This window comes from Heterodontus francisci, chromosome 5, assembly GCF_036365525.1.
Source record: "Heterodontus francisci isolate sHetFra1 chromosome 5, sHetFra1.hap1, whole genome shotgun sequence".
Taxonomy (NCBI): Eukaryota; Metazoa; Chordata; class Chondrichthyes; order Heterodontiformes; family Heterodontidae; genus Heterodontus; species Heterodontus francisci.
In genome coordinates this window covers 38,157,150-38,184,948 of record NC_090375.1, presented here as the reverse complement: position 1 = coordinate 38,184,948, position 27,799 = coordinate 38,157,150, and the positions used below count along the sequence as shown (strand labels likewise).

The 27,799-nt window shown below is 43.9% G+C and overlaps 1 protein-coding gene across 2 annotated transcripts in view; it reads left to right on the top strand.

The window, feature by feature from the left end:
• Positions 1 to 27,799, top strand: part of tsnare1 (T-SNARE Domain Containing 1) — a 943,563-nt gene that overhangs the window by 419,040 nt on the left and 496,724 nt on the right. For both annotated transcript variants that reach the window (XM_068031353.1, XM_068031352.1), the window contains one exon: positions 13,871 to 13,940. In XM_068031353.1, coding sequence (XP_067887454.1) covers positions 13,871 to 13,940 — 70 coding nt within the window. The remainder of the gene's footprint in view (positions 1 to 13,870; positions 13,941 to 27,799) is intronic.

The following is a 27,799-nucleotide window of genomic DNA, read 5'->3' as shown; positions in this document are numbered from 1 at the left end:
TGGTGGTGAGGTAGATCTGTGTATTGTCAGCCTACTTGTGGAATCTGACATTACGTTTTCAGATGATGTCGCCAAGGGACAGCATGTAGATGCGAAATAGGAGGAGGCCTCGATTGATCCTTGAGAAACAGTAGAGGCAACAGTGTGGGAATGAGAAGAAAAGCTATTGTAGGTGATTCTGTGGCTATGACTGGATAGATAAGAATGAAACAGGCGAGTGCATTCCCACCCAGCTCGACGATAGAGGAGTGGTGTTGGAGGAGGATGGTGTGGTTAACTGTGACAGTTAAAGGCTGCAGACAGGTCGAGAAGGATGAAGAAGAATAGTTTACCACAGTCACATAGGATGTCATTTGTGATTTTGATGAGAGCCATTTTGTTATGGTATCTTGGTTGGAAACCTGATCAAAGGGATTCAAATATGTAACAGTGGGAAACCTGGGCACAGACTTGGAAGGTGACAGCATGTTCAAGCACTTTGGAGAGGAAATAGAGGTTGGAGATGGGGTGATAGTTTGCAATGACAGATGGGTCAAGGGTGACTTTTTTGAGAAGGAGGGCAGATTTGAAGGGGAGGGGGAACAGTACCTGAAGAGCTGTTGACACTCAATGAAAATGGAAGCCAGGATGGGAAATTGGATGGTCAGCAGTTTGGTTGGAATATGGTCAAAGGAAGTGGTTCCCATGAACTAGATGAACTTAAAGAGGGAATGAGTGGAAATAGGAGAGAAACTGGAGAATTATGCAAGCTCGGGGTTAGGGCGGAGGAAGGGGGGGTTGTGTAACCTTAAAGGAAGTTTGACCTGGTGAGCTAAGAGAAAACAGGGTCGAGGCAGAGGCAGCTGAACGGATGGTATCAATCTTATTGACAAAGAAGTCCATGTGCTCCTCGCACCTGTTGTTGGAGGTAAGGCAGGGAGAGGAGTTTGAGAAGATGGTTTTCAGTAAAGAAAAGAAGCTGGAAGTAATCTTTGCCATCCAAAATATTTCTGGCACACAGCAGTTTTATCAGAGGAGAGCAGAATCGATAGTGCTTTACGTGATCCAGCCAGATCTAACTATTTGTCCATGGTAAAACATTCATAGAGTCATAATGGCACAAAAGGAGGCCATTCAGCCCATCAAGTCCATGCTGGCTCTCTGTAGAGCAAGCCAATCAATCCCATTCCCCTGTTCTATCCCCATAACCCTACAAGTTTATTTCCCTCAAGTGCCCATCCAATTTCCTTTCGAACTAGCCGCAATACTCCAGTTGTGACCTAACCAGAACTTTATACAGGTTCTGCATAACTTCCCTGCTTTTGTACTCAATACCTATATTTATGAATCCCATGATCCCATATGCTTTGTTAGCTACTCTCTCAATATGTCCTGATCTATGCACATGAACCCCCAGGTCCCTCTGTTCCTGCACACTGTTTACAACCGTGCCATTAAGTCTATTTTTCCTATGCCCCCTTTCTGCCAAAATGCATCACCTCACACTTCTCTGTATTAAATTCCATCTGCCCATTCTGCTTGCCTATCTATGTCCTGTTGCAGTTGATTGGTATTATCCTCACTGTTTGCCACACCTCCAAGTTTGGTATCATCAGCAAATTATGAAATTTATTCTGCCACTAATCCTTGGGGAACACCACTGTCTACCATTCTCCATTCTGAAAAACAACCATTTCCCATGACTCCCTGTTTTCTGTCCTTAAGCCAATTTTTTATTCAAGCTGAAACTTAAACTCTATTCGATGAGCCTCAATTTAGTTAACCAGCCTTTTATGTGGTACTTGGTCAAACACATTCTTAAACTCCAGCTAGACAACATATATTGCATTCCCTTCATCAGCCTTCTCTGTTACTTCATCAAAAAGGTCTAATCTGCGTCCCTTGGAGTAAAGGGACTGGAGATGAGGGCCTTACCAGGAGAGGTTATAGAGAGTAATGGTTTTAATGGGAGCTAGGTCATTAAATGTGGAGGTGATTTGTGATTGTGCAGATTGGCAGCTTCAGAATTGTCACAGTGAATGGAGTCATTTTGTCTGCCCAACAGACTCTAGCTATCTACGAAGCTGGCCGATTCTTCACTGTGCTAGATTGGCGACTTACTGCGGAACTGCCATTTGCAGCCACAGCTCACTGGTAAAGTTTAAACAAGGCCCGAAACTGAAAATGGGCTTTCAGCTGTGGCCTTGACCGATTGCCATCAGGGCACCACCAATATAGCACCTGTTTTGGGCCTAACTTAAAAATCTCCACCATTGATTTGAAAAAAGGAAGAGTGAAGATAATAAGGAGATCCTTAGTTTTGAGGGCTTGGGAAAAATGAGCACAGTACAATGAAAAGATTTCAACAGAGTAAGGATGCAAGAAGGCGAAAACACATATCGTATATTTTGACAATTGAGAAGAAGGGAAAAAGGTACATCGTATCCACTTAACATTTGTAATATAATGCACTTTTTTGCCTTCCCACTTGCATTCTCTTCCAATTTATGACATGGGCTGGGATATCCTTGAAGAGAGTGACCACAGCGCACCTAAATCCAATTGTAATATTGGATTCAGAAATTCCCAGGATGCGGAGTTAGGTATAAAACTTTAAAAGGGCTGGCTTCAGAAAATAAGCAAATAAGTTGATTGTGGGACATTGGTCAACAATGTAGAGGAAAATTGGGACATCTTTAATACTGAGCATTAAATACATACTGACAAGCTCAGACTAAACAAATATGATACTAAATGGAAAATTATAGAAAGGAAAAGGGACATGCAGAGGAAAGAGGGAAGGGATTCACTGGGATTTATATAAGAACATAAAGGGAGAGCTAAGAAGAGCGAGGAGAGGACACGAGAAGTCATTGGCAGATAGGATCAAGGAAAACCCTAAGGCTTTCTAAAGGTATATCAGGAATAAAAGAATGACTAGAGTTAGATTAGGGCCAATCAAGGATAGTAGTGGGAAGTTGTGTGTGGAATCAGAGGAGATAGGGGAAGCGTTAAATGAATATTTTTCGTCAGTATTTACAGTTGTGAAAGAAAATGTTGTCGAGGAGAATATTGAGATACAGACTACTAGGCTAGATGGGATTGAGGTTCACAAGGAGGAGGTGTTAGCAATTTTGGAAAGTGTGAAAATAGATAAGTCCCCTGGGCCAGATGGGATTTATCCTAGGATTCTCTGGGAAGCCAGGGAGGAGATTGCAGAGCCTTTGTCCTTGATCTTTATGTCGTCATTGTCGACAGGAATAGTGCCGGAAGACTGGAGGATAGCAAATGTTGTTCCCTTGTTCAAGAAGGGGAGTAGAGACAGCCCTGGTAATTATAGACCTGTGAGCCTTACTTCGGTTGTGGGTAAAATGTTGGAAAAGGTTATAAGAGATAGGATCTATAATCATCTTGAAAAGAATAAGTTCATTAGCGATAGTCAGCACGGTTTTGTGAAGGGTAGGTTGTGCCTCACAAACCTTATTGAGTTTTTCGAGAAGGTGACCAAACAGGTGGATGAGGGTACAGCCGTGGATGTGGTGTATATGGATTTCAGTAAGGCGTTTGATAAGGTTCCCCACGGTAGGCTATTGCAGAAAATATGGAAGTATGGGATTGAAGGTGATTTAGAGCTTTGGATCAGAAATTGGCTAGCTGAAAGAAGACAGAGGGTGGTGGTTGATGGCAAATGTTCATCCTGGAGTTTAGTTACTAGTGGTGTACCGCAAGGATCTGTTTTGGGGCCACTGCTGTTTGTCATTTTTTTAAATGACCTGGATGAGAGTGTAGAAGGGTGGGTTAGTAAATTTGTGGATGACACGAAGGTCAGTGGAGTTGTGGATAGTGCCGAAGGATGTTGTAGGTTACAGAGGGACATAGATAGGCTGCAGAGCTGGGCTGAGAGATGGCAAATGGAGTTTAATGCGGAAATGTGTGAGGTGATTCACTTTGGAAGGAGTAACAGGAATGCAGAGTACTGGGCTAATGGGAAGATTCTTGGTCGTGCAGATGAGCAGAGAGATCTTGGTGTCCAGGTGCATAAATCCCTGAAAGTTGCCACCCAGGTTAATAGGGCTGTTAAGAAGGCATATGGTGTGTTAGCTTTTATTAGTAGGGGGATTGAGTTTCGGAGCCATGAGGTCATGTTGCAGCTGTACAAAACTCTGGTGCGGCCGCACCTGGAGTATTGCGTGCAGTTCTGGTCACCGCATTATAGGGAGGATGTGGAAGCTTTGGAAAAGGTGCAGAGGAGATTTACTAGGATGTTGCCTGGTATGGAGGGAAGGTCTTACGAGGAAAGGCTGAGGCACTTGAGGTTGTTTTCGTTAGAGAGAAGGAGGAGGAGAGGTGACTTAATAGAGACATATAAGATAATCAAAGGATTAGATAGGGTGGATAGTGAGAGTCTATTTCCCCGGATGGTGATGACAAACACGACGGGACATAGCTTTAAGTTGAGGGGTGATAGATATAGGACAGGTGTTAGAGGTAGTTTCTTTACTCAGAGAGTAGTAGGGGCGTGGAACGCCCTGTCTGCAACAGTAGTAGACTCGCCAACTTTAAGGGCATTTAAGTGGTCATTGGATAGACATATGGATGAAAATGGAATAGTGTTGGTCAGATGGTTTCACAGGTCGGCGCAACATCGAGGGCCGAAGGGCCTGTACTGCGCTGTTATGATCTATGTTCTAACATGTCAGATTATGGTAAAAGTAGGCTGTCCCACTTTCTGCACTTCTGCTCTCACCCCTTCCCCTCTGTTTGAGAGCCACGGTAGGGTTCCCTTTATGCTCACCTTCCACCCCATCAGCCTCCAAATTCAATGGATTATCCTCCGCTACTTCCACCAACTCCAATGTGATGCCACTACCAAACACAACTTCCTCTCCCCTTTCAGCATTTCAAAGGAACCTTTCAACGATATCCTGGTCCACTCTTTAATTATCCCCAAAATCCCCTCCCTTTCTCACGTCACCATCCCGTGCAAACACAAGAAATGCAACACCTGCTCTTTCACCTCTTCAGTTCCCACCGTCCAGGGCCCAAAATATTCCTTCCGTACGGAACAGCGATTACTTGCAATCTGTTCAATTTAGTATACCGTAGTCACTGCTCAATCAGAATCACCGCTGCCATTTTCTTTGGACAGCTGCTGCTTATGATTCTGCTGTTGCTATTTACACCTCCTCTCGCTCCATCTTTTGTTTCTTTACTTGTTGGCCTTGCACCATCATCCCATTTGTCATTCAGTTATTCCTGCCTTTCACCTTTATCCCTTTTGTTCTTCCCCTTTCCTATTCCTACCTCTCTACTTGCTTAAAACCGGTTACATCTCTAAGTTTTTCCAGCTCTGATGGAAGGTCGTTGACCCAAAAATGTTAACACTTCTGCAGAGAGAATCTGACCTTTTGCAGCATTTTCTGTTTGTATGTCATCTTTCCAAAATCTGTAACACTTCACATTATATTAAATGTAGAGCATTCAGTTCCTCAAGCCTGTTCTGACATTCAGTTTGTTCATATTTTAACCTCATTTACCTTTCTCAGGTGCATGACCCTTAAAACCCTTGCTTAACAATACTTTATCAGCGAGACTTTTGAAACTTTCAATGAACTAAATCTCAAAAGTTTTTGGGGAGGGGATTGCAAGTTTTCACAACTCTTTCTGTGAAGAAATGCTTCCTGACATCACCCTTGAGCTGTCTAATTCTTTGTTACACCGAGAACCCCTTTGTTCTGGACTCACTCACCAGAGAAAACAGCTTTTCTTAGAATCATGGAAAGTTTAAGGCACAGAAAGAGGCCACTTGGCCCATCATGTCTGTGCTGGCCAAAAAGCGATCCACCTGCACAGTGGCGCAGTGGTTCGCACCGCAGTCTCACAGCTCCAGCGACCCAGGTTCAATTCTGGGTACTGCCTGTGTGGAGTTTGCAAGTTCTCCCTGTGTCTGCGTGGGTTTTCGCCAGGTGCCCACAGTTCCTCCCACAGCCAAAAACTTGCAGGTTGATAGGTAAATTGACTATTATAAATTACCCCTAGTACAGGGAAGTGGTAGGGGAATATAGGGACAGGTGGTAGGAATGTGGGATTAGTGTAGGATTAGTATAAATGGGTGGTTGATGGTCGGCACAGACTCGGTGGGCCAAAGGGCCATAGGGCTGTATCTCTAAATAAATAAATAAATATTCTAATTCCACCTTCCAGCATTTGGTCTGTAGCCGTGCAGATTACGACACTTGAGTTGCATATCCAGACTCCTTTTGAATGAGTTGAAGGTTTCTGCCTTAACTATCCTTTCAGGCAGTGAGTTCCAGACCCCCACCATGTCCCCTCTAACCTTTCTACCAATCACTTTAAATCTATGCCCCCTCATCACTGACTTCTCAGGGATCTGTGGACATTCACTCCAAGGTCCCTCACTTCTCCTACACTTCTCAATATTTTCCCATTAATTGTGTAGTCTTTTGCCTTGTTCGACCACCCCCCCCCCCCCCCAAAATGCAAAACCTCACACTTCTCCGGGTTGAATTCTATTTGCCACTTTTCTGCCCATCTGATATCTTCCTGCAGCCTACAGCTATCGTCCCCACTATCTACCACACGGCCAATCTTTGTGTCGTCTGCAAACTTCTTGATCATGCCCCGTACATTTACATCCAAATCATTAATATATAGCACAAAAAGCAGAGTCCCAGTACTGAGCCCTGCGGAACGCCACTGGAAACAGCCCTCCAGTCGCTTAAACACCCGTCAACAATTACCCTTTGTTTTTTGCCATTGAGCCAATTTTGTTTCCACCTTGCTGCATTTCCTTGGATCAAATGGGATTTTATTTTTTTAACTAGTCTGCCATGTGAGACATTGTCAAAAGCCTTTCTAAAATCCATTTAGACCGCATCAACTGAACTACCCTCATCTATCTTCCTTGTTACTTCTTCAAAAAATTCAATCACGTTGGTCAAACAAGATCTTCCCTTAACAAATCCATGCTGACTATCCTTGATTAACCTGTGCCAGTTTATCTTGTGTCTCAGAATAGATTTCAATAAGTTGCCCACTACCGAGGTGAGACTGACTGGCCTGTAATTATTCGGTTTATCCTTCGCTCCCTTTTTAAAAAGAGGTACAACGTCAGCAATTCTCCAATCCTCCGGCACCACACCTGTATCCTGTGAGGACTGGAAAATGATGGTCAGACCTTCTGCTATTTCCTCTCTTGCTTCTTTTAACAGCCTAGGGTACATTTCATCTGACCCTGGTGATTTATCAACTTTCCAGGATGCTGATTCCATTAATACTTCCTCTCTCCCTCAGTTTATCACATCCAATACTTCACACTGTTCCTCCTTAACTACAATATCTGCATTCTCCCCCTCTTTTGTGAAGACAGATGCAAAGTATTCATTAAGAACCATACCAACATCTTCCACTCCTACACATAGGTTACCTTTTTGGTCTTTTATGAGCCCTACTCTTTCCTCAGTTATCCTCTTACTCTTAATGTATTGATAAAACATCTTTGGGTTCACCTTGATTTTGCTTGCCAATGTTGTTTCATGCCCTCTCTTTGCTTTTCTAATTTCCTTTTTGATTTCACCCTTCCACTTTCTATACTCCTCTCGGCTTTCTGTAGTATTGAGTTCTAGGTGTTGGACATAAGCTTTCCTTTTCTGCCTTATCTTAACCTGTAAGCTCCCTGACATCCATGGGGCTCTAGATTTGGCCATCTCGCCCTTTTTCTTTGTGGGAAAATGTTTAGTCTGAACCCCTTCCATCTCCCCTTTGAATGCCTCCCACTGCTCTGACACCGATTTATCTTCAAGTAGCTGTTTCCAGCCCACTTTCGCTAAATTACTCCTCAGTTTTGTAAAATTGGCCTTGCCCCGATTGAGAACTCTAACTCCTGTTCTATCTCTGTCCTTTTCCATAATTATGTTAAAACTGACTGAATTATGATCACTCCCACCAAAAAGCTCACCCATTGTCACTCCTTCCACCTGCCCATCTTCATTTCCTAACATTAAGTCTAAGGCTGCACCCTCTCTTGTTGGACTTGCTACATACGTTAGCCAAAATGGTTCTCCTGAATGCACCTTGAGAATTCTGCTCCCGCAATTGCTTTCACACTAAAACTATCCCAGTTAATATCGGGGTAGTTAAAATCCCCGACAATTACTGCCCTATTGTTCTTGCACTTCTCAGAGATTTGCCTACATATCTGCTCTTATATCTCTCTCTGACTGTTTGAGGGTCTATAGTACACTCCCAGCAGTGTGATTGCCCCTTTTTTGTTCCTTAGCTCAATCCATATGGCCTCATTTGATTAACCTTCCAACATATCATCTCTCCTCACAGCTTAATAGTTTCCTTGACCAAAATTGCCACTTCCCCTCCTTACTTATTCCCCTCTCTCTCGCGTCTGAAAATCCTGTAACCAGGAACGGTGAGCTGCCATTCCTGTCCCTCCTTAAGCCATGTTTCTGTAATAGCTATGATATAATACTGCCACCTGTCTGTCTGTGCCCCCAGCTCATCTGCTTTATTTGCTATACTGCTTGCATTGAAATAGATACCCTTGAGCACTGCCAAACGTTTTTAAAAAATTTTCTAACCTTTGCTTCCTCTGTCTTCCAGACACCCATCCATTAATTTTCTGCCTTCTATGTTAATTTCTGTTATTGTCACAACTGAGTCAAGCCTCAGGTCCCCATCCCCCTGCCAAACTAGTTTAAACCCTCCCCAACAGCACTAGCAAAGCGTCCCACAAGGAACTCTGTCCTGACTCTGTTCAGGTGCAACCCATCCAGCCTGTACAGGTCCCATCTTCCCCAGAGCCAGTCCCAAAGCTCCCCTCCTGCACCATCTTTCCAGCCACGCATTCATCTGTCTTATCCTTCTATTTTTATACTCACTTGCACGTGGCGCTGGGAGTAATCTGAAGATGACTACTTTTGAGATCCTGCTTGCTAATATCTTACCTAGCTCCCTAAATTCTGACTGCAAGACCACATCCCTCTTTCTATCTCTGTTATTGGTTCCGATGTGGACTAGGATGCTCTGCAGCCACTCAGTGACATCCTTGATCCTGGCACCAGGGAGGCAACACACCATCCTGGATTCACGTTTGCGACCACTGAAACAGCTGTCTGTTCCCCTGACTATTGAATCACCTATCACTATGGCTCTTACAGTCTTCCCTGTACCCTCCTGTGCAGCTGAGCCACTTGTGGATTTGGCTCTGGCTGCACCCCTTAGGTGAAGCATCACTTTCCTCAGTATTCAGAACTGAATAGCTGTTGGAGAGTGAGATGCATTCAGGGGTCTCCTGCACTACCTGCCTGATTCTTTTAGACTACTTGGTGGTCACCCATTCCCTGTCTCCCTGCATAATCTTAAGCTGTGAGGTGACCACATCTATAAACATGGTATCCACGTAGCTCTCATCCTCACAAGCTGCCGCAATTGATAACACTTCCTGCATAAATGGTTCTCCAGGATACGGGAAGCTTCCTGGAGCTCCCACATAGCACAGGAGGTGCATTCTTGAGGTTGAAGCACCCCGGACATTCCTTTATTTATTAGTTGACTCTTTGCTGCTGCTAATACTAATACCAATACTACAACACATTAGAATTATTACTAAAACCTTACTTGCACTGATAAACCCTACCAAAAAAACAATACAGTTCACTAGTTAAAATAAACCTTCTTCAAAAAATAATAATACTCACCAGCGACTCACCTGTTCCCTATTATTAATACTTATTTTTTAATTCATTTTTAGTCTGCCAGTTGTTGAGACACTATAACCCAACTATTTACACATGCATCCTAACAGTAACGTACTAACTGAGCTATTTATTGATATTCCCTAACAGCAATTACTAACCAACCAATCACCTTGCAGCTTTCCTGTGATGTCATTGTTCATTTTGTCTTCAAACTCCGGCATGCCAGGACTCCTCTCCCGGAAGGTAAGTGCTATAGGCAGCAATCCTCGGGCTGCATTTATCAGCTCCTCACTCCATGTTCTTCCTGCAGGTCCGCTCCTCTCTGCTGCTCTCTCGGAAGGTAAGTACTGTAGGCTGCGATCCTCGGGCTGTATTTATTGACCGCCCACTCCATGTTCTTCTCGCACGACTGCTGCTCTCCTGGAAGGTAAGTTCCGTAGGCTGCAATCCTCGGGCTGTATTTATTGGCTCCCCACTCCGTGTTCTTCCTGCAGGTCCACTCCTCTCCACTGCTGTCCTGGAAGGTAAGTGCTGTAGGCCATGATCCTCGGGCTGTATTTATCAGCTCCCTGCTCCGTGTTCTTCTCGCAGGTAAGGTCTTGATCTACCCTATGAAATCCTTTGATCATATTAAACCTCAATTAGATTATCACTTAACCTTACTAAACCCCTAAACAACCAATAAGGTGATAACAGACCTAAATATGCAGCATTTCTTAACACTGCAATAATAAAAATTAGGCAATAAAATTCTGAGGATGTCGATGATGGGGTTGTGGATTGGGACATGGCTGCTATTTTAAAAATCCCTTCTAGGCTGGCTAATAAAACAAGATGTAGACTGCGGTAAGATATCAATGGACTAGTCAGGTGTGCAGAAAAGTGGCAAATGGAATTCAACCTGGAGAGGTATGAGGTGATGCATTTGGGAAGATCAAACAAGGCAAAGGAATACATGATTAATGGGAGGATGTAGAGGAAATGAGGGACCTTGGAGTCCACAGATCCCTCATGGTAGCAGGGATCCTTTCCTTTATTAACCAAGGTATCGAATATCAGAGCAGGGAGGTTATGCTGGAACTGTATAAATCATTAGTTAGGCCACAGCTTGAGTACTGTGTGCAGTTCTGGTCACATCATTACAGAAAGGATGTAATTGCACCAGAGAAGGTGCAGAGGAGATTTATGAGGATGTTGCCAGGACTGGAAAAATGCAGCTATGAGGAAAGATTGGATAGGCTGGGGTTGTTCTCCATGGAACAGAGGGGGCTGAAGGGAGATCTGATTGAAATGTACAACATTTTGAGGGGCCTGAAGAGACCGAAGTTGAAGGGCCTATTCACCTTAACAGAGAGGCCAGTGACTAGGGGGTATAGATTTAAAGTGATTGGTAGAAAAATTAGAGGGGAGTTGAGGACATATTTTTTCACCCAGAGGTGGTGATGGTCTGGAACTCTCTGCTTGAAAGGGTGGTTGAGGCAGAAACCCTCAACTCATTCAAAAGGAGTCTGGATATGCACCTCAAGTGCCGTAATCTGCAGGGCTACGGACCAAATGCTGAAAGATGGGATTAGAATAGGTGGATCGTTTTTTGGCCAGCACAGACACGACGGCCCAAGTGGCCTCTTTCTGTGCCTTAAACTTTCTATGATTTTTTTCTATGATTCTAAGATGGTTCATTGTAATGCAACATTTTCCAGCATTTTTATAAGAATGCAGAAACGTCAACAATAAAAATGGCTGTTCATGTCCTCAAGCCGCCTTCTTGCATAGACCATGTACAGTTGACTCTATAATGGAGTCTATGGCCTGAATTTTTGTCTGGAGGCGAGTCCTATGCAGAGCTGCTGTTGTGAGGTCGGGAAACTAAAAGAAGGGTTTGCTGTTGATCTGCGGATCTTTGGTGTTTGATGTTTGTTGTTGATCTGCCAGACTCTTTAAGTTGGGTTTCTGCCCACAGGCAGCCTGATTGAGAGGCTGGAAGGCTTTCGGGCAGAAACCCTGCTTCACAGGGCCAAAGCCTATGGTAACCGAGAGTTGTATTGGGGAAGTGCGAGAGATCACAGGGTGTGATGTTGGGTCTGGATTGTGGTGGTGAGGGGTGGGGTGGGCCTTTCTGAATTGAGGTGGGGTTGCACGTGGGGAGGGGGTTGGGTGTCATATGGTGGTTCAGGTGGGTCAAGATCATGGATCATAGCTTCCGATGGTGTTCCAGGGATCCTGATCTAAGCATGGGGTAAGATCTCATGGTGGTCCTGGAGGGTTTGGATCTGTGGGTGGGCTAGGGTCCCAAGATTGTCCAGGGGTCTTGGTCGCAAGAGAAAGGGGTCCTGTGGTGATCCTGGGGAGTCTCAAGCGCAGGAGGAGAGGTTCCCATGGTGGTCTGGTCTGGGGGGTGGGGCAGGATCTCAGGTGGTCTTGGCTCCTGATCACAGGGAATGGTGACTCATGGTCGTCCTGTGGGGTGTTCAGATTGCAGGAAAAGAGGGGTCCTATGGTGGTCTGTAGGCGTGCCGATCGCAAGGGGAAGGAGTCCCATGATGATCAGGGGGATTGCATTTGTGGGATGTTGGGTATACAAGGTGGTCCAGTAGGAGGTTCAATGGATGGTTCAGTGGAGCAATATCGTAGGGTGAGGGGGTCTGATGCTGGTTGCAGGGGTCAGTTTGAGCAGACAGATCGCGAGGAGTGAGTGGTGGTTTTGCTGGGGAACTTGTTGGGCATGGAGGAAACACTTTCTGGCCCATAAGCTCTTACTTTCAAGGCACTTACCTCGTCGATTTACATCATTTAATCTGCCGAGTTTCCCGAGAACTGGGAATCCTGACCACCTGTGGTTAAAAATTGAATGACTGTTTAAACGAAAGCACACAAACTCATCATTATAATGAAATGACCAACCCGCCTCCTGCCAGTGGGTTGATGGCTGGGCCCTCGTCAGGCTGGATTTTGTGAAGGAGATGGGGCTCCCGGCGCCGGGCCAAAAGGCAGGGGGATCCCCACCTTGGCCTTCCTGCACCTTCCTGGCGCAATCCTCCGATGTTACAGAGGCAGAGTTTACGGCGCCGAGATCTCTGTTCCCTTAAAGACGTTGGCCCCACCTCCAAGAGCTGTCGGCCAATCACAGGCCGGCAGCTCAGAACTATCGGCGATGCAACCAGGAGTGGTGGCCACTGCCAGTACAGCAGAGGCCATGGACCCAGGCCCAGTGCTGGAACCCCAGAGCTCGGGTAAGTGAGGTGGGGTTGCCAGGACCAGGCCAGAAGGCCCTGGAGAGGGGGAGTGGTTGTGAAGACTGGAGGTGCGGGGGTGGGGGGTGTTCCTGGGAGGTGCATTGTTTGCCAGTCGGCCACAGATTGCCCTCGGAGGAGGAAGCATTGGACCATTCCCTCCCCAAGCCCGCAAGGAGGACACCTCATTTTACAAGGTGCCCTCCTCACGGGACGGAGGACCCCGCCTGTTGCTGGTTAAATCCCAGCACTGGAGGTGGGGGGCAGAGGTCCTTAAGTGTTCATCAGTAGGCCACTTAAGGGCCTCAGTTGGCCTCTGGGTGGAAAGGCCATCATCAGCTTATTCCCCCCTTGGGAAAAATCGCTTGACAATGGGGTGGCAATGGGCCCTCTGCCCACCTGCCTCCTGCCCCCTTGCCACCCATCGTGATTCTGTGGGCCCTCCCCACCTCAAGTGGGGGCCCATAAAATCCAGCCCGTCCTATCTCTGTTAATAGCAGAATTGAGCGGGTTTGAGGTGGGCTACGTTCCTGTTCCAGATAGCTTACATTTTAACCTTTGACATGACCTCGATCCACCCAGTTTGATGAGTTAAAATTCTGCCTGAAATCCTATCCACTTTATATCCTCAGGGTCAATTCCATATAAATACTCCCTCATCACCAATTTTAAATTGAGCAGAACTGTAATCTTCATCCATTTCCACTTTTCAACCTTTGCCTTCTGCCGTCCATCTTCTGCAGTTAGCAATATTACTGTTGGTTATTAGATTGGAATTGCAAAATCTCTTGCTTTAAATTTATTGCATCAATATATCTTTCCCGGATCATGCAAAAGCAGAAAGGCGGTGTTTTCATAGAAGAACCTGACCTTTCAATAGGCCGATGTTTCAACCTCTCATTCTCATTAATCCTCACCTTTCCTTTGCAGTGACTTCCTTAGAGAAGAGTTTGCAAGCTCTGGGGACATCTAATGACACACAAGAGCTTAGAGATGGACTGTGAGTCACTTTTTGATATAGATTTTTACAAAAAAGACTAATGGCTCTGTCTGTTGTTATGCTCGAGCTGCAATGTGTAATTTTATATCTGTGAATAATGGACACATACAAAATGGGCATTGATTCACCACTGTAAAACTGGACTGAGAAAGATCATCAGATGTAACAGAGACTTCCTAACATCATCATAATGTGAAACTTAAAACTAATTTTGTCTTTTCTGTCAAGGATGTTTAGCTATGGAGCTGAGGGTTGAAATTGAGGACAATCTATTCTAGAATATAGAAATGCCACTTATTTTAATATGTTCAAACTGATTATGCTTGGGGCAGGCTGACAAAATGCAATTACTTCATAATAAAGATGAATGAATTGTTCTATAGGTTAGGCTAAGGGAAGTAACTTTTTATTAGTATTGATTTATTTTGGTTTGTTGCGAATGTTCTCATCAAAAATGAGAGAGTAGAAATTGAATTATTTTTCTCTTCCACTTCGTACAATTGTTGATGGTGAAAAGTACTCAGTGAATAAGATTGCTACTGGCTAGATAGAGTGGTGATTGCCTCCTTAGTGTTTTCCTATACTACTCACAATAGATGGGAAATACAAAGGCAAGTAAATAGCACTGACCTAAGGCCATCATCCTAGGACATAGCTAGGGTCCAGCGAGCCATAGATTCAAATTTTGGGTGAACTACTTCGAGAGGTTTGGCCAGGAACAGTCTGGTACCTTCTTTTTGTTTACTCATTCATGAGTTGTGGGTGTCACTGACAAGGCCAGCATTCATTTCCCATCCCTGTACAACTGAGTGGCTTGCTAAGTCATTTCAGAAGACAGTTAAGTGTCAACCACATTGCTGTGGATCTGGAGCCATATGTAGGTCAGACCAGGTAAGGGCGGCAAATTTCCTTCCCAAAAGGACATTAGTGGGTTTTTATATACTGAGATTAGCTTTTTATTCCAGATTTATTTAATTAATGGAATGCAAATTTCCCAGCTGCTGTGATGTTATTTGCACTGTCTGTGGGCTTTTCCAGGCCTCTGGATTACTTGTCGAGTCGCATAACGGCTATGCTAACCGTACCCTGCCAGTTCCATATGAATCAGTTAGAAACTGACACATTCCTGGTCTGTAGAACTCAGTGTCATATCACTGCCCTTTCTGGTCTTCATAACTCAGAGGCAGACTGCAGCTCACCCATTCTGTATAACTTAGTTTCACATGGGGCAGCAAATTTCCCAGTTGAGTCAATTGCGTATCATGGCTACATTTTTTTTACATATTGCTGCAAGAAACAAATAACAGATGCTAATTCAAATGATCTCAGAAGCTTCAAAACTGCAGTAGTATCTCTCAAATTGTCTGCAACTCACTCGTGGGTTACAGAACTCCAAGATTAAATCGTGTCTTGTAACTCCATGCCAAACATCCATTATTATCTATTTCAGAGGTAGTTGTTCACACCAATTTTGATCAATGCTGTTAGCTTTGTATTTGAAATTAATTGTTTAATACAGCTTTCTGAGGGATGACTGATAAGCAGAGCCTCCCTATGGACATCCTGTATTTTTGTGGATGAAAGGGAATGTGCTGATTTTAAAAAAGAGACTACTTTGAATTAAATTCAAAGTTTAATTGTTCTGTTTCTTTCCCCAAATGCAATTAAATTCATCTGAAAGTGTAATAAAATTATAGTTTTAAAAAAAATTATGCAGTTTTTCCAGATTCTGTAACTTTTCAATTGATGAATACAATTCTGCTGTGACCATATTTGAAAAATGGCACCAAACATGCTTCAAGGGTTTCTAAAACAGATCTTCCAAAGTAAATCCACATTTCCATCAATTCTGACCAGTTCAGGAAACAATCGTGCTTGCTGTATGAATGTAGTATATTCATTTTATTAGTGCTGAGCTGTTTTTCAGTTGGATTGTTGGCTTAAGCTCAGTGATTTTTGGACCTGGTACTAAGTCTGATGGGTTCAGAATAACATAATTGTTACAGCACAAAAGGAGGTCATTTGGCCCGTCGTGTCTGTGCTAGCTCTCTGAAAGAACAATTTCCCTAGTGCCACTCCCCCACCTTCTCCCCATATCTCTGCACCTTCTTCCTTTTTAAGATAACTATCCAATTCCCTCTTGAATGCCTCGATTGAACCTACCTCCACCAAACTCTAAGTCAGTGCATTCCAGATCCTAACCACTCGCTGTGTGAAAAGGTTTTTCCTTATGTCTCATTGCTTCTTTTGCCAATTATCTTAAGTCTTTGCCCTCTTGTTCTCGATCCTTCCACCAATGGGAACAGTTTTTCCCGATCTACTCTGTCCAGACCCCTCATGATTTTGCACCCCTCATGATTTTGAACACCTCTATCAAATCTCCTCTCAGCCTTCTCTTCTCCAAGGAAAATAGTTCCAACTTCTCCAATCTCTCCATGTAATTGAACCATCCCGGCAACCATTCATGTGAATCTTTTCTGCACTCTGTCATGCAGACCCCCCACCTGCCAAGAATTTTGTCATATGAACATTGATTTTAAACTGTTGTTGGAGAAAAGAAATGACTTGTTTGAGGATAACCAGACATTTGGGCTGGAAAGACATTTGCATGCTAAGCGACACTGCTTGTGGAGACAAAGGACTATTCCCTGCTCCAATTAACCCAAATGGATTTTGATCACCAGACATTGAAGGTGTAAGGAAGCACATTCCAGAGACTGCTAAGGTAATACAATCCATAAACCTTGCAAGAGAGACTGTTCCAAATAAGGAACTAGTCACATGACTAACCTGCTGGGCAACCTGGGGTTTTCGAATAAAAGCAAAATACTGCAGATGCTGGAAATCTGAAATCAAAACATGAAATGCTGGAAACTCTGATGAAGGGTCACTAACCTGAAACGTTAACTCTGCTTCTCTCTCCACAGATGCTGCAAGACATGCTGAGTGTTTCCAGTATTTCTTGTTTTTATTGTTTGGGGTTTTTTCAATTGTGCCACAGGGAAAGGGTCAGAAGGCAGTTAGAAACTGAAGCTGGAAAAAGGAAGCTGTCTCTCTGTCTCTCTGTCTCTCTCTCTCTCTCTGTCTCTCTCTCTCGCGCTTTCTCCCAAGCCACTGGACCCACGGAAGACACGTAAACCTCAACAGAGAAAATACTCCTACATCGGAACAAGTTGAAGCGTGAACTGGGCAGCAACGAATTGCAAGACTTACCGGCAACCAAAGACTCCACATTAAACTTAAAGGACTGTAACTACCAGATATTGCCTCAAACTTTTCTCCTTTATTCCTTCTACTTTTTCTGTCTCTATCTGCGTGTGTGTTTATGGCGTATGCATGCTAGCCTGGTCGTGTCGCATATTCGTAGTCGTTAACCGGATTAGAGTTTAAGATTAATAAACTTCTATCTTTCTTGTTTAAATCTAAGGAAATCTGTTTGATTTCTTTGCCTTACAATTGGAGTAGTGAATAAGGATTCACTAAGGGGGAGCTAAAACATGGTGTTTAAAAATTAAACCCTGGTACGGTTAAACCAGGCGAAGGCTAAGAGGGAACCCCTAGACCCCTTCTCACCCAGTCATAACAATTCTCTCCAATGCCTTCACACCTTTGCTAAAGTGTGGTGCCCAGAACTGGATACAGCTGAGGTGGAAACAGTGCTCTATACAAGTTTAACATAACTTACTTGCTTTTGTACTCAATGCCCCTATTAATGAGGCCTTGGACACTGTATGCTTTATTAGCTGCTCTCTCAACCTATCCTGCCACCTTCAATGATTTATGTACATATATACCCAGGTCCCTCTGCTCCTGCACCCCCGTTAGAATTGTACTCTTTAGTTTATATTGTCTCTCTGCATTCTTCCTATCAAAATGAATCACTTCACACTTCTCTGCATTAAATTTCATCTGCCACTTGTCCGCCCATTCCGCCAATCTTTTGAAGTTTTACACTATCCTCCTCACAGTTCACAATGGTTGCAAGTTTTGTATCATCTGCAAATTTCGGAATTGTGCCCTGTACACCAAGGTCCAGGTCATTAATATATATTAGGAACAGCAAGAGTCCTAACACCAACCCTTGAGCTTAGCTTGCTTCACCTGGGAAGAATACATCCTAATTATATGATATTCTATTACATTGCTGTCAGATAAATATGCGTTTTGCTGCTGACATCTGTTATTGCCTTGCAGTTATATTAGATTTGGCTTCTTTATCACATATACTTTCTGGTTCCTCACATCAGGGGACATTTGCCTAGCTGGGGCCATTACTTACTTTGTGAACCAGTAACTTTTTTGCCTTCCTTTCCCATATTTTGGAGACTATTCTTTGGTTGAGATTGTGCTCCTGTGAACAGACAGTGACATTCTGTAGCATGCGGTGAGACTGTAGAACTCACAGGTCGCTCATTGTTCGGTGTGCATTCTGACTGCATTGTTTTAATGGGAATAGAAAGTGCCAGGAATACTCAGCAGCTCAGGTGAGGGGGGAGCTAAAACACGGTGTTTTTTAAAAGTACACCCTGTTATGGTTAAACCAGGCAAGACTGAGAGGGAACCCCTAGACCCCTTTCTCACCTGGTCATAACAGTTCCATTTGACTGCTGTGGATTTGATGTTAAAGATTTCCCCTGTCTGCAAGATTTCCCCCACAGTGGATATTTTGATATACAAATGTTAATGGATGTTAATTGGATAATCATTGGGTCTTTAATTATATTCTGGTGATGGGCATTAATTGGGGGCTCATTTCTAGGAGCAGGCTGAAACTGTGGTTGTTGAGTTGGAGGTGCACAATATGTAATGTGTTCCTCTGTAAATAAAAGCTTGTAGATGTTTAATAAAGCTCCAGTGGTCTATCCTTCACTGCCTGGCTATTTGAGTTCTAACAGTGGATGCCTGAAGTTTCAGCAGGCTTTCAAACAAAAGCAAAGTTAAGCGCCACTGTTGATCCTGACTGTTGAACGGCTCTTTAATTTCCTGATGCAAAGGAACCATACCGTGATGGTACTTATGTGCAACCCCCATGTTCCTCTCGTTCATGTGCTGACGTTCTTCGCCCCACACATCAATGGAACTGGAAATAGCATTGACATCAGCAATACAGCTCAAAGACAGCATGGCCTACTCAGTCCTTTATATCCTCCATCTTGGAGGTTTTACATTACAGCGGGAGAGTCTGGATCACCTGTTGACTCTGGATGAGCTGAAAAAGGCTGTTTGGTCCTTCAGGATGAGTAAAACTCCCGGAAGCAATGAGTTACCTGTCCAATTGTATTCGATTCTGTAGCACTGGATCAGCCCAAACCTGCTGTAAGTGTACTGGGATATGCTTCTGGCCAGCGTCATCACCCTCATCTACAAGCAAAAGGCGGAGAGAGAACAGATTAGAAATTGGTGGCCCATTTTACTGCTTTACAACATTCTGTCCAATTTCATCGCCAATTTTATCAAGTCTGCTCTGGAGTTGTCGGTCCATCCAGATCAAGCTGTTTGCCGAGTCCGTCAAGAAGGATACAGACAGAAGATACAGGCAACAGAGGCGATCAGGTCAAGGCCTCCCTGTACATGGACGACGTTGCTATCTTCTGTTTGGATCCACCAAAGGTCCGCAAGCTGATGAGCATCTGTGACCAGTTTGAACTGGCTTCAGGATCCAGAGCAAATCACGGCAAAAGCAAGGTTATGGTCTTCAGGAACAGGGCTGACCGACCCTTTGTTCCCTCCACTGCTGGGTCAGATTACCTGAAGGTGCTGGGAATATGGTTCAGAGGGGCTGGGACATGCACCAAGAACTGGGAGGAGTGTATAGCTAAGGTGAAAGAGAAACTGGGAATGTGGAAGTGATGCTATCTCCCCATTGTGGGTACAAACCTGGTCATCAGGTACATCTTGCTGTATGTGGCGCAGGGCCAGCACATACCTGGCGCCTGTGCTGTTATAGTCACCTGAGCAATCTTCCACTTCATCTAGCGATCACAGGGACATGATGTTTCTGGATAAAGGGTGGAAAAGCATACCCAACAATTACTTTCATCATGATCGCTATCTTTATGTGTGGCTGCATCAAGCTGTGCGCAGACATTTGGTACGCAAATTCCAAGGAAGAAAAGTTTGTTCATGTTACGCAGAGTTGTGTCGATTCCGTTGGAGCAGGCAGCGCCGCTGACCTCTACCTTCGCAGCTAATGTGACGTTCATCATATCATTTAAGAATGAGGAATCGACACAGTCTGCATAGTGCTGCCTGAATTTTTCTCCCAAGAGTCACTATGTGCTGAAGTCTTATTTGTCCCCAGTGTTGCAAATGATGGGTCTGCTCCTGCTGCTGTGGAACGCCCCAAACAGTTGGACCATGCCGCACCATTTGCCCATTGGAGAAAAGTTTGACCACAAGTGGTCTGTACATAATGTCCTTGAGACTGAGTGGGATCCTGTCGATAGTTCCCCAAGCAGACTGTCAAAGTCATTTAATAGATCGCCTTATCATCAGAACGTTCAAACAAGCACCAAGATACAGCTTGGTTGGTGAGAAGGGCCTTGCCTGTCAGGCCCTTTATGCACACCCAGTGTCTTAGTACCCCAGCACTCTGTCCTTGTGGCTGCAGTGAGGAAGAGATCATCACCCATCTCCTTCTGGACCGTGTGTTTGGAAAGAATGGCTGGAAAGAGATGCAGTGGTTTTAGTTAAGGTTCATCCTAAGCAGCTTCGTTACACAGGACTCTGTGCTATATAGACTATTCCTAGGGATGCACACAAGACAAACATCAAGTGTTGCTGAAAGGCCATCAGCTTGGTAAAAGATGTTCTTTGGTCTGCCTGAAACTTGTTGGTCTTCTAGTGCAAGGAACTGTCCCTGACCTCGTATTGTAGGCTAGCACATTCCAAAGTCCAGGACTATATGATGAGGGGATGCACTGAAGCTTGGGGCAGTCACCACCAAAGCTGAATGGGGAAAAGTCAGTTTAGGGCCCACCTTTCATAGCATGCTGAGGGGTTGGCGCCAGTGTACAACCCATTAGGCTGTACCTGTCAGGACATGTCCAATGTAATGTAAATTTAGATGCAATCTGCAGTATAAGTAGAGTGAGGCACCTTGTGTGTGATGTACTGAAGTTAACCTAATTGATTTGTATTGCACTATGTGAACTGTGACATTTGAATTGTACTGTAATGTAACTTTACAAATTTTGTTAAAAAAGTATATTTTTAAACAAAAAAAAAAACGAGCTATCTCCTTGGGACAATTGAAGCTTTCAAGACTGAGACGGATAAATTTTTGTTAGATAAGGCTATCAAGTGACATGGCGCAAAGGCATGAAAATGAAGTTAAGGTATAGATCAACCATTATCTAATTCAGTGGCACAGCAAGCTAGAGGGGCTACTCCTGTTCCTAATGTTCCCATGTTCAGGATCGGAGCAAGTACAAAAAAGTGAGGAAAACAACATTGTTTTATGGTGATTGAGTAATGATAATGTCACTGGGTCTCTCTCTTATGTGTACAGAAGTTTAAGTGCAGACTTAATCATTATTAACTGAACTAGCATTGCCAAATTATGGATTAAGTTATGAAAAACATCACAACTTTTAACTGCTACAGTCGTAGTAATGTATTGTTACTACAGATTAGGTAGGTGCTGTTACAAGTCACATGGGTAGCATGAGAAGTAAATACAGAGCAGATTTGCATTATTGAAATAAAAACAAGAAATGCTGGAGCCACTCAGCAGGTCTGGCAGCATCTGTGGAAAGAGAAGCAGAGTTAACGTTTCGGGTCAGTGACCCTTCTTCGGAACTAGCAAATATTAGAAATGTCAAAGGTTATGAGCAAGTGAGGCATGGGTGGGGCAAGAGATAACAAAGGAGAAGGTGTAGATTGGACAAGGCCACATAGCTGACCAAAAGGTCACGGAGCAAAGGCAAACAATATGTTAATGGTGTGTTGAAAGACAAATCATTAGTAGAAATAGGGTGTGAACGGACTGCGGGTTGAACAGCAGCAAGTACAAACATGAAAGAAAAAACAGTGGGTAAGCAAACTGAACAAACTAAGATGAAATGAAATAAACATGAAAAAAAGTAGTAAAAAATGTAAAAAAGAAAAAAAAAACTAAAATTAAAAGTAAAATGGGGGGCCCGTCATGCTCTGAAATGATTGAACTCAATGTTCAGTCTGGCAGGCTGTAGTGTGCCTAATCGGTAAATGAGATGCTGTTCCTCGAGCTTGCGTTGATGTTCACTGGAACATTGCAGCAATCCCAAGACAGAGATGTGAGCATGAGAGCAGGGAGGAGTGTTGAAATGGCAAGCAACCGGAAGCTCAGGGACCTGCTTGCGGACTGAGCAGAGGTGTTCCGCAAAGCGGTCATCCAGTCTGCATTTGGTCTCCCCAATGTAGAGGAGACCACATTGCGAGCAGCGAATACAGTATACTACATTGAAAGAAGTACAAGTAAATCGCTGCTTCACCTGAAAGGAGTGTTTGGGGCCTGGGATAGTGAGGAGAGAGGAGGTAAATGGGCAGGTATTACACCTCCTGCGATTGCAGGGGAAGGTGCCATGGGACGGGGACGAGGTGGTGAGGGTAATGGAGGAGTGGACCAGGGTGTTGCGGAGGGAACGATCCCTTCGGAATGCTGACAGGGGAAGGGAGGGGATGATGCATTTGGTAGTGGCATCACGCTGGAGGTGGCGGAAAATGCGGAGGATAATCCTTTGGATATGGAGGCTGATGGGGTGGAAAGTGAGGACAAGGGGAACCCTGTCACAGTTCTGGGAGGGAGGGGAAGGGGTGAGGGTAGAGGTGCAGGAAATAAGCTGGACATGGTTGAGGGCCCTGTCAACAACAATGGGGGGGGAATCCTCGGTGGAGGAAAAAGGAGGTCATATCAGAAGCACCATCATGGAAAGTAGCATCATCAGAGCAGATGTGTCGGAGACGGAGAAACTGGGAGAATGGAATGGAGTCATTACAGGAGGTAGGGTGTGAAGAAGTGTAGTCGAGGTAGCTGTGGGAGTCGGTGAGCTTATAGTGGATATTAGTAGACAACCTATCCCCAGAGATGGAGACAGAGAAGTCGAGGAAGGGAAGGGAAGTGTCAGAGATGGACCATGTAAAGGTGAGAGAAGGGTGGAAATTGGAAGCAAAGTTGATAAAGTTTTCCAGTTCGGGGCGGGAGCAGGAAACGGCACCGATACAGTCATCAATGTACCGGAAAAAGAGTTGGGGGAGGGGGCCTGAGTAGGACTGGAACAAAGAATGCTCAACATATCCCACTAAAAGACAGGCATAGCTAGAAGAAGGGTCACTGACCCAAAACGTTAACTCTGCTTCTCTTTCCACAGATGCTGCCAGACCTGCTGAGTGGTTCCAGTATTTCTTGTTTTTATTTCAGATTTCCAGCATTCGCAGTATTTTGCTTTTATTATTGCATTATTGAAAACCTGCCCCGGTGAAGCCGACAGACCATTTGCTTTCTTCATTGAACCGCATGCTATTTCTGTTCCACTTCACTTTGCATATGATTTTTTTCTGAAGCCTAGTTTCTATTATATTTCAAAGCTGGACCACATCCTAAGACTTTAAAAAACTGAATTGACAGAAAAGGAAGTGTATGATATCCATGCAGCTGTAGAGTCCAGGAAACATTTTGGTTTTAAAGGGGGAAAATATCAGCTCATGTTCCAATGCCTTATCGCTACAATTGCATGTGAATATCAGATCAGAATGGTGTCGGAAGGAGACCCTCTGAACCACACTACTGAAAACTCAAAGGGTTAATACTGGAATACTGGGAAAGCAAAAAGTCTCACTGAGAAGCAAGACAAAGGGCCAGACAAACAGACAAGTTAATATAGACAGGCACCGAATGTTTTAATTAAGCCTGGTGCCACAGTATGGCAAACTCAAGAAATAAATCATTTTGTTTGCAAAAGCATCCGTGAAATTAATAGGGAGGCTTTTAATGTCAGAAATGGTTTTCTGGAGGATGTAGTGATTGCATATGACACTTGGACTGGTCAGATACAGTCCTGTTCACAGCCTTAATGTCATATTTGACCCTGAGATGAGCTTACGATCACACATCCACGTCATCTATTTCCACCTCTGTAACATTGTCTGACTCTACCCCTACTTCAGCTCATCTGCTGCTGAAACCTATATCCTTGCCTTTAGTTACCTCTAGACTTGACTATTCCAACACACACCTAACCGACCTCCCATGTCCTACCCTTCGTAAGTTTGAGGTCATCCAAAACTCTGCTGCCCGTGTCCTAACTTGCTCCAAGTCCTGCTCCCCTACCACCTCTGTGCTCGCTGTTCTACATCGGATCCTGATTAATCAATGCCTTGATTTTAAAAGTGCTATCCTTGCCTTCAGATCCCTCCTTGCCTCACCCCTTCCTATCTCTAATCTTCTCCAGCCCTACAACCCTCAGAGATATCTGCACTTCTCCAATTCTGGCCTCCTGAGCATCCGCAACTTTAATCGCTCCACTACTGGCAGCTGACGGTTGACTGTTTCAGGTGACTGTTAATCCTTTTGATTTTATCCACATGTTGCACCTGTAAGGGGCGGCACAGTGGCACAATGGTTACCTCACAATGCAGCCTCACAGCTCCAGTGACCCGGGTTCAATTCTGGGTAATGCCTGTGCGGAGTTTGCAAGTTCTCCCTGTGACCGCGTGGGTTTTCTCCGGGTGCTCCGGTTTCCTCCCACTACCAAAGACTTGCAGGTGATAGGTAAATTGGCCATTGTAAATTGCCCCTAGTCTAGGTAGGTGGTAGGGAATATGGGATTAATGTAGGGTTAGTATAAATGGGTGGTTCTTGATCGGCACAGACTCGGTGGGCCAAAGGGCCTGTTTCAGTGCTGTATCTCTAAATAAATAAATAAACTAAATAAATAAGTGGGCTTGTCTCAGTAGAAATTCAGTATAAAGTTGTGCTTCTCTGCATCCCAAAGGCAGAAAGAAAGAGAAGGACAGAACTGTCAAACAGAACAGAGAGATTATTGAAGGAAGTTCAAAGGAAGTGTTAAGGAACTTCTCAAAAAGTTAAACAGAAATTGTAAAGCACCTTTGAAACGGTTCTGCAGAAGCCAGAAAGAAATTGTAATGATTGAACATTTTAAAATGAAGAAATATTTAGTTTAATCTGACAAAAATAAACTTGTCATGTGGATCACAAATGTATTTAGTAGCTCAAGTCTTTGAGCATGATGTGAGAGTAAACTGTTAATTTCAAAAAAAAAGTCACAGAAGCATGCATGTCAAAAGTTCATTAAGCCATGATGAGAAGGCAGTGATAAGAAAGGTGATGATGACCACAGAGTAAGAGCATCGCAGAGGATGTCTAACAGCCATTGCCACAAAGCCAGTCTACCAGAAAGATGGTTATATGCTTGTTCTCAGCCAAGAAAGTAACAGCCTGTTCATTTGGATCTGTTAACATGTTAGTGACGCATTGAATATGAACTGTAAATTTAATCTTAAAAGGATAATACTGTGGCTGCTGGAAATCTGAGATGAAAATAGAAAGTGCTGGAAACATTCAGCAGGTTAGGCAGTGTCTGTGGCGAGAGAAACAGAGTTACTGTAAATTTAATTTCGAATAAATGAACATAACTCTGCTATGCTGCAGCCTAGAGAGCTTGGCTACTGCTGAGTTACAGTAATACATTTAAGTTAGATTTGTGCCTTAAATGATTTAAATCATGTTTTTAATTCCATTTGCTCTTAGGGTATAGGTGCCCATGCCTAGTTGTCCAGGGAAAGCAGGTGGCACAGTGGTGGGGGAGGGGAATCTTTTGATTTTTAGTGTTGTGGGTGGGGAGCGGGGGTGGGTGGTGGCAGATTTACAGTACTGGTATAGGGGATGGTGGAAAGGGGTGACCTCTGCATTTTGTTCAGCTTGGCGGGGGAGGGAAAGGTCCAGTGTTGAAGGTAAGTATTTTCGAGGCGGGGGCATGGTGGAATAGGGCAAATATTGGATTTAATTGTGATTGGGGGGTGGGAAAGGGGCGACAGATATTTGGTTGGTACAGGGTGGGGGAGGTGGTGGATATAATTTTAGAAATGTAAATTAGCCGGCAGGGTTGACTGCCCTTTAAAAATGTTGCCAGTGCCTGCACACAGGCAGCTGATGCCATTGCCAGCGTCGGAAAGCCCACCCCCTCCATGTGATTGCGAACGGTGGGGGTAACGGGGTGGGGTGGGGGGGGGTGGTGCAGCGCGATCGGCACATTATCATGGGCCGTGAGGAAGATCATGGCAGCGCATGGCCCGTACATGCGGGCCTCCATTTTTTTTGCCCGTCGCCACATAGTGCTGGGTGCATAAATTCCAGCCCGCAGTGTCTACTGTAATTCTCAATGCTTATCTTTGCAACACTATTAGATGTGTTAACTTCAATGCTGTGAATAACATAGTATTAGTTACTGTATGTCTGTGTCTGACCGTCTCTGTGAGGATTCTGATAAATAATGGGTTAACTGATTCCTTTTAGGTTTATATTGTTCCATGGTGATTCGTTTGATGTAAGATTGTACAGAAGTGAGCTAAATCAGGCATATTATAAACGTTAGGTCAAAACCCAGTCCAGTTCTAAATCATGTTTGCTCGGAGAAAATGACAAAATTGGTTTGGTACATATCGACTGAATATTCCAAATGTGAATTGTGTATTTCTTACATATTTTAGAAAATAATGTTTTGGGATACGGTATATGAATATTTTGAAATATGACAAGTGGTAAGTGGAACATGCTTGGGAGGAACAGGTGATTTTGGGCCTATGGCTCTCCAAGCTTTCAATTGGGGTTTTCCTCGCTGCTTTTCTGGATCTGTTGTAAACTAATTGATTGAGATTGTTTGATGGTTATGATCAGTTAATGAATCTACTAACATTGTATCATGCTGCAACCAGGATGGTAGAAAGGGAACTAGATGGACATTGGTCTTTTATCATCCAGCAGTTCCTATGTACATACAGTATGTGACTGTACTGTAGCCTGACACTGCCACCATTTATACTGATACAAAAGCAGTCGTAAAACATTATCATTCCAAGTCAAACTGAGTAAGTTTTAATAATGGTCTGGTATGAGTTTTTGAAGATTACATTCATTTATATCTGTAGCTTCTTACCAAGGATTATTACAATTATCAGGCCTACACTACCATGAGATAACAGCACAGGATTGAGAGCTTCACCATGATGTTCTCTGTGCAAGAGCCTAATATGAAGCCTTAAAAAATAAGAAAAAGATTGCAACAGTGAGATGCAAGGTAGTTGAATTGAGGGGCTGTTAATAACATCACAAACTAAGTGTGAAACCTTATTAAGATTGTTTGAGCCTCCAGATTTTTTTTTGCCATAAAATACAAGATACATAATGAAAAAGGTCTTTCAATTCAGATAGCCCATTCCTGTAACAATCCATGTATGCATTCGATGGGCCAAATTATCTCTTCATATGCCGTATATGACTCTATGACAACATACGAACATACAAATTAGGAGCAAAAGTAGGGCACGGCCCCTCCATCCTGCTCCACCATTCAATAAGTTCATGGCTGAACTGATTTCTCCACATTTCCACCTACCCCCCATAACCTTTCGCTCACTTGCTTATCAATAATCTATCTATCTCTGCCTTAAAAATATTCAAAGACTCTGCTTCCACTGCTTTTTGAGGAAATGAATTCCAAAGACTCACGACCCTCTGAGAGATAAAATTTCTCCTCATCTCTGTCTTAAATGGGCTACCCCTTATTTTTAAACAGTGCCCCCTAGTTCTAGGTTCTCCCACAAGAGGAAATATCCTTTCCACATCCACCCTGTCATGAACC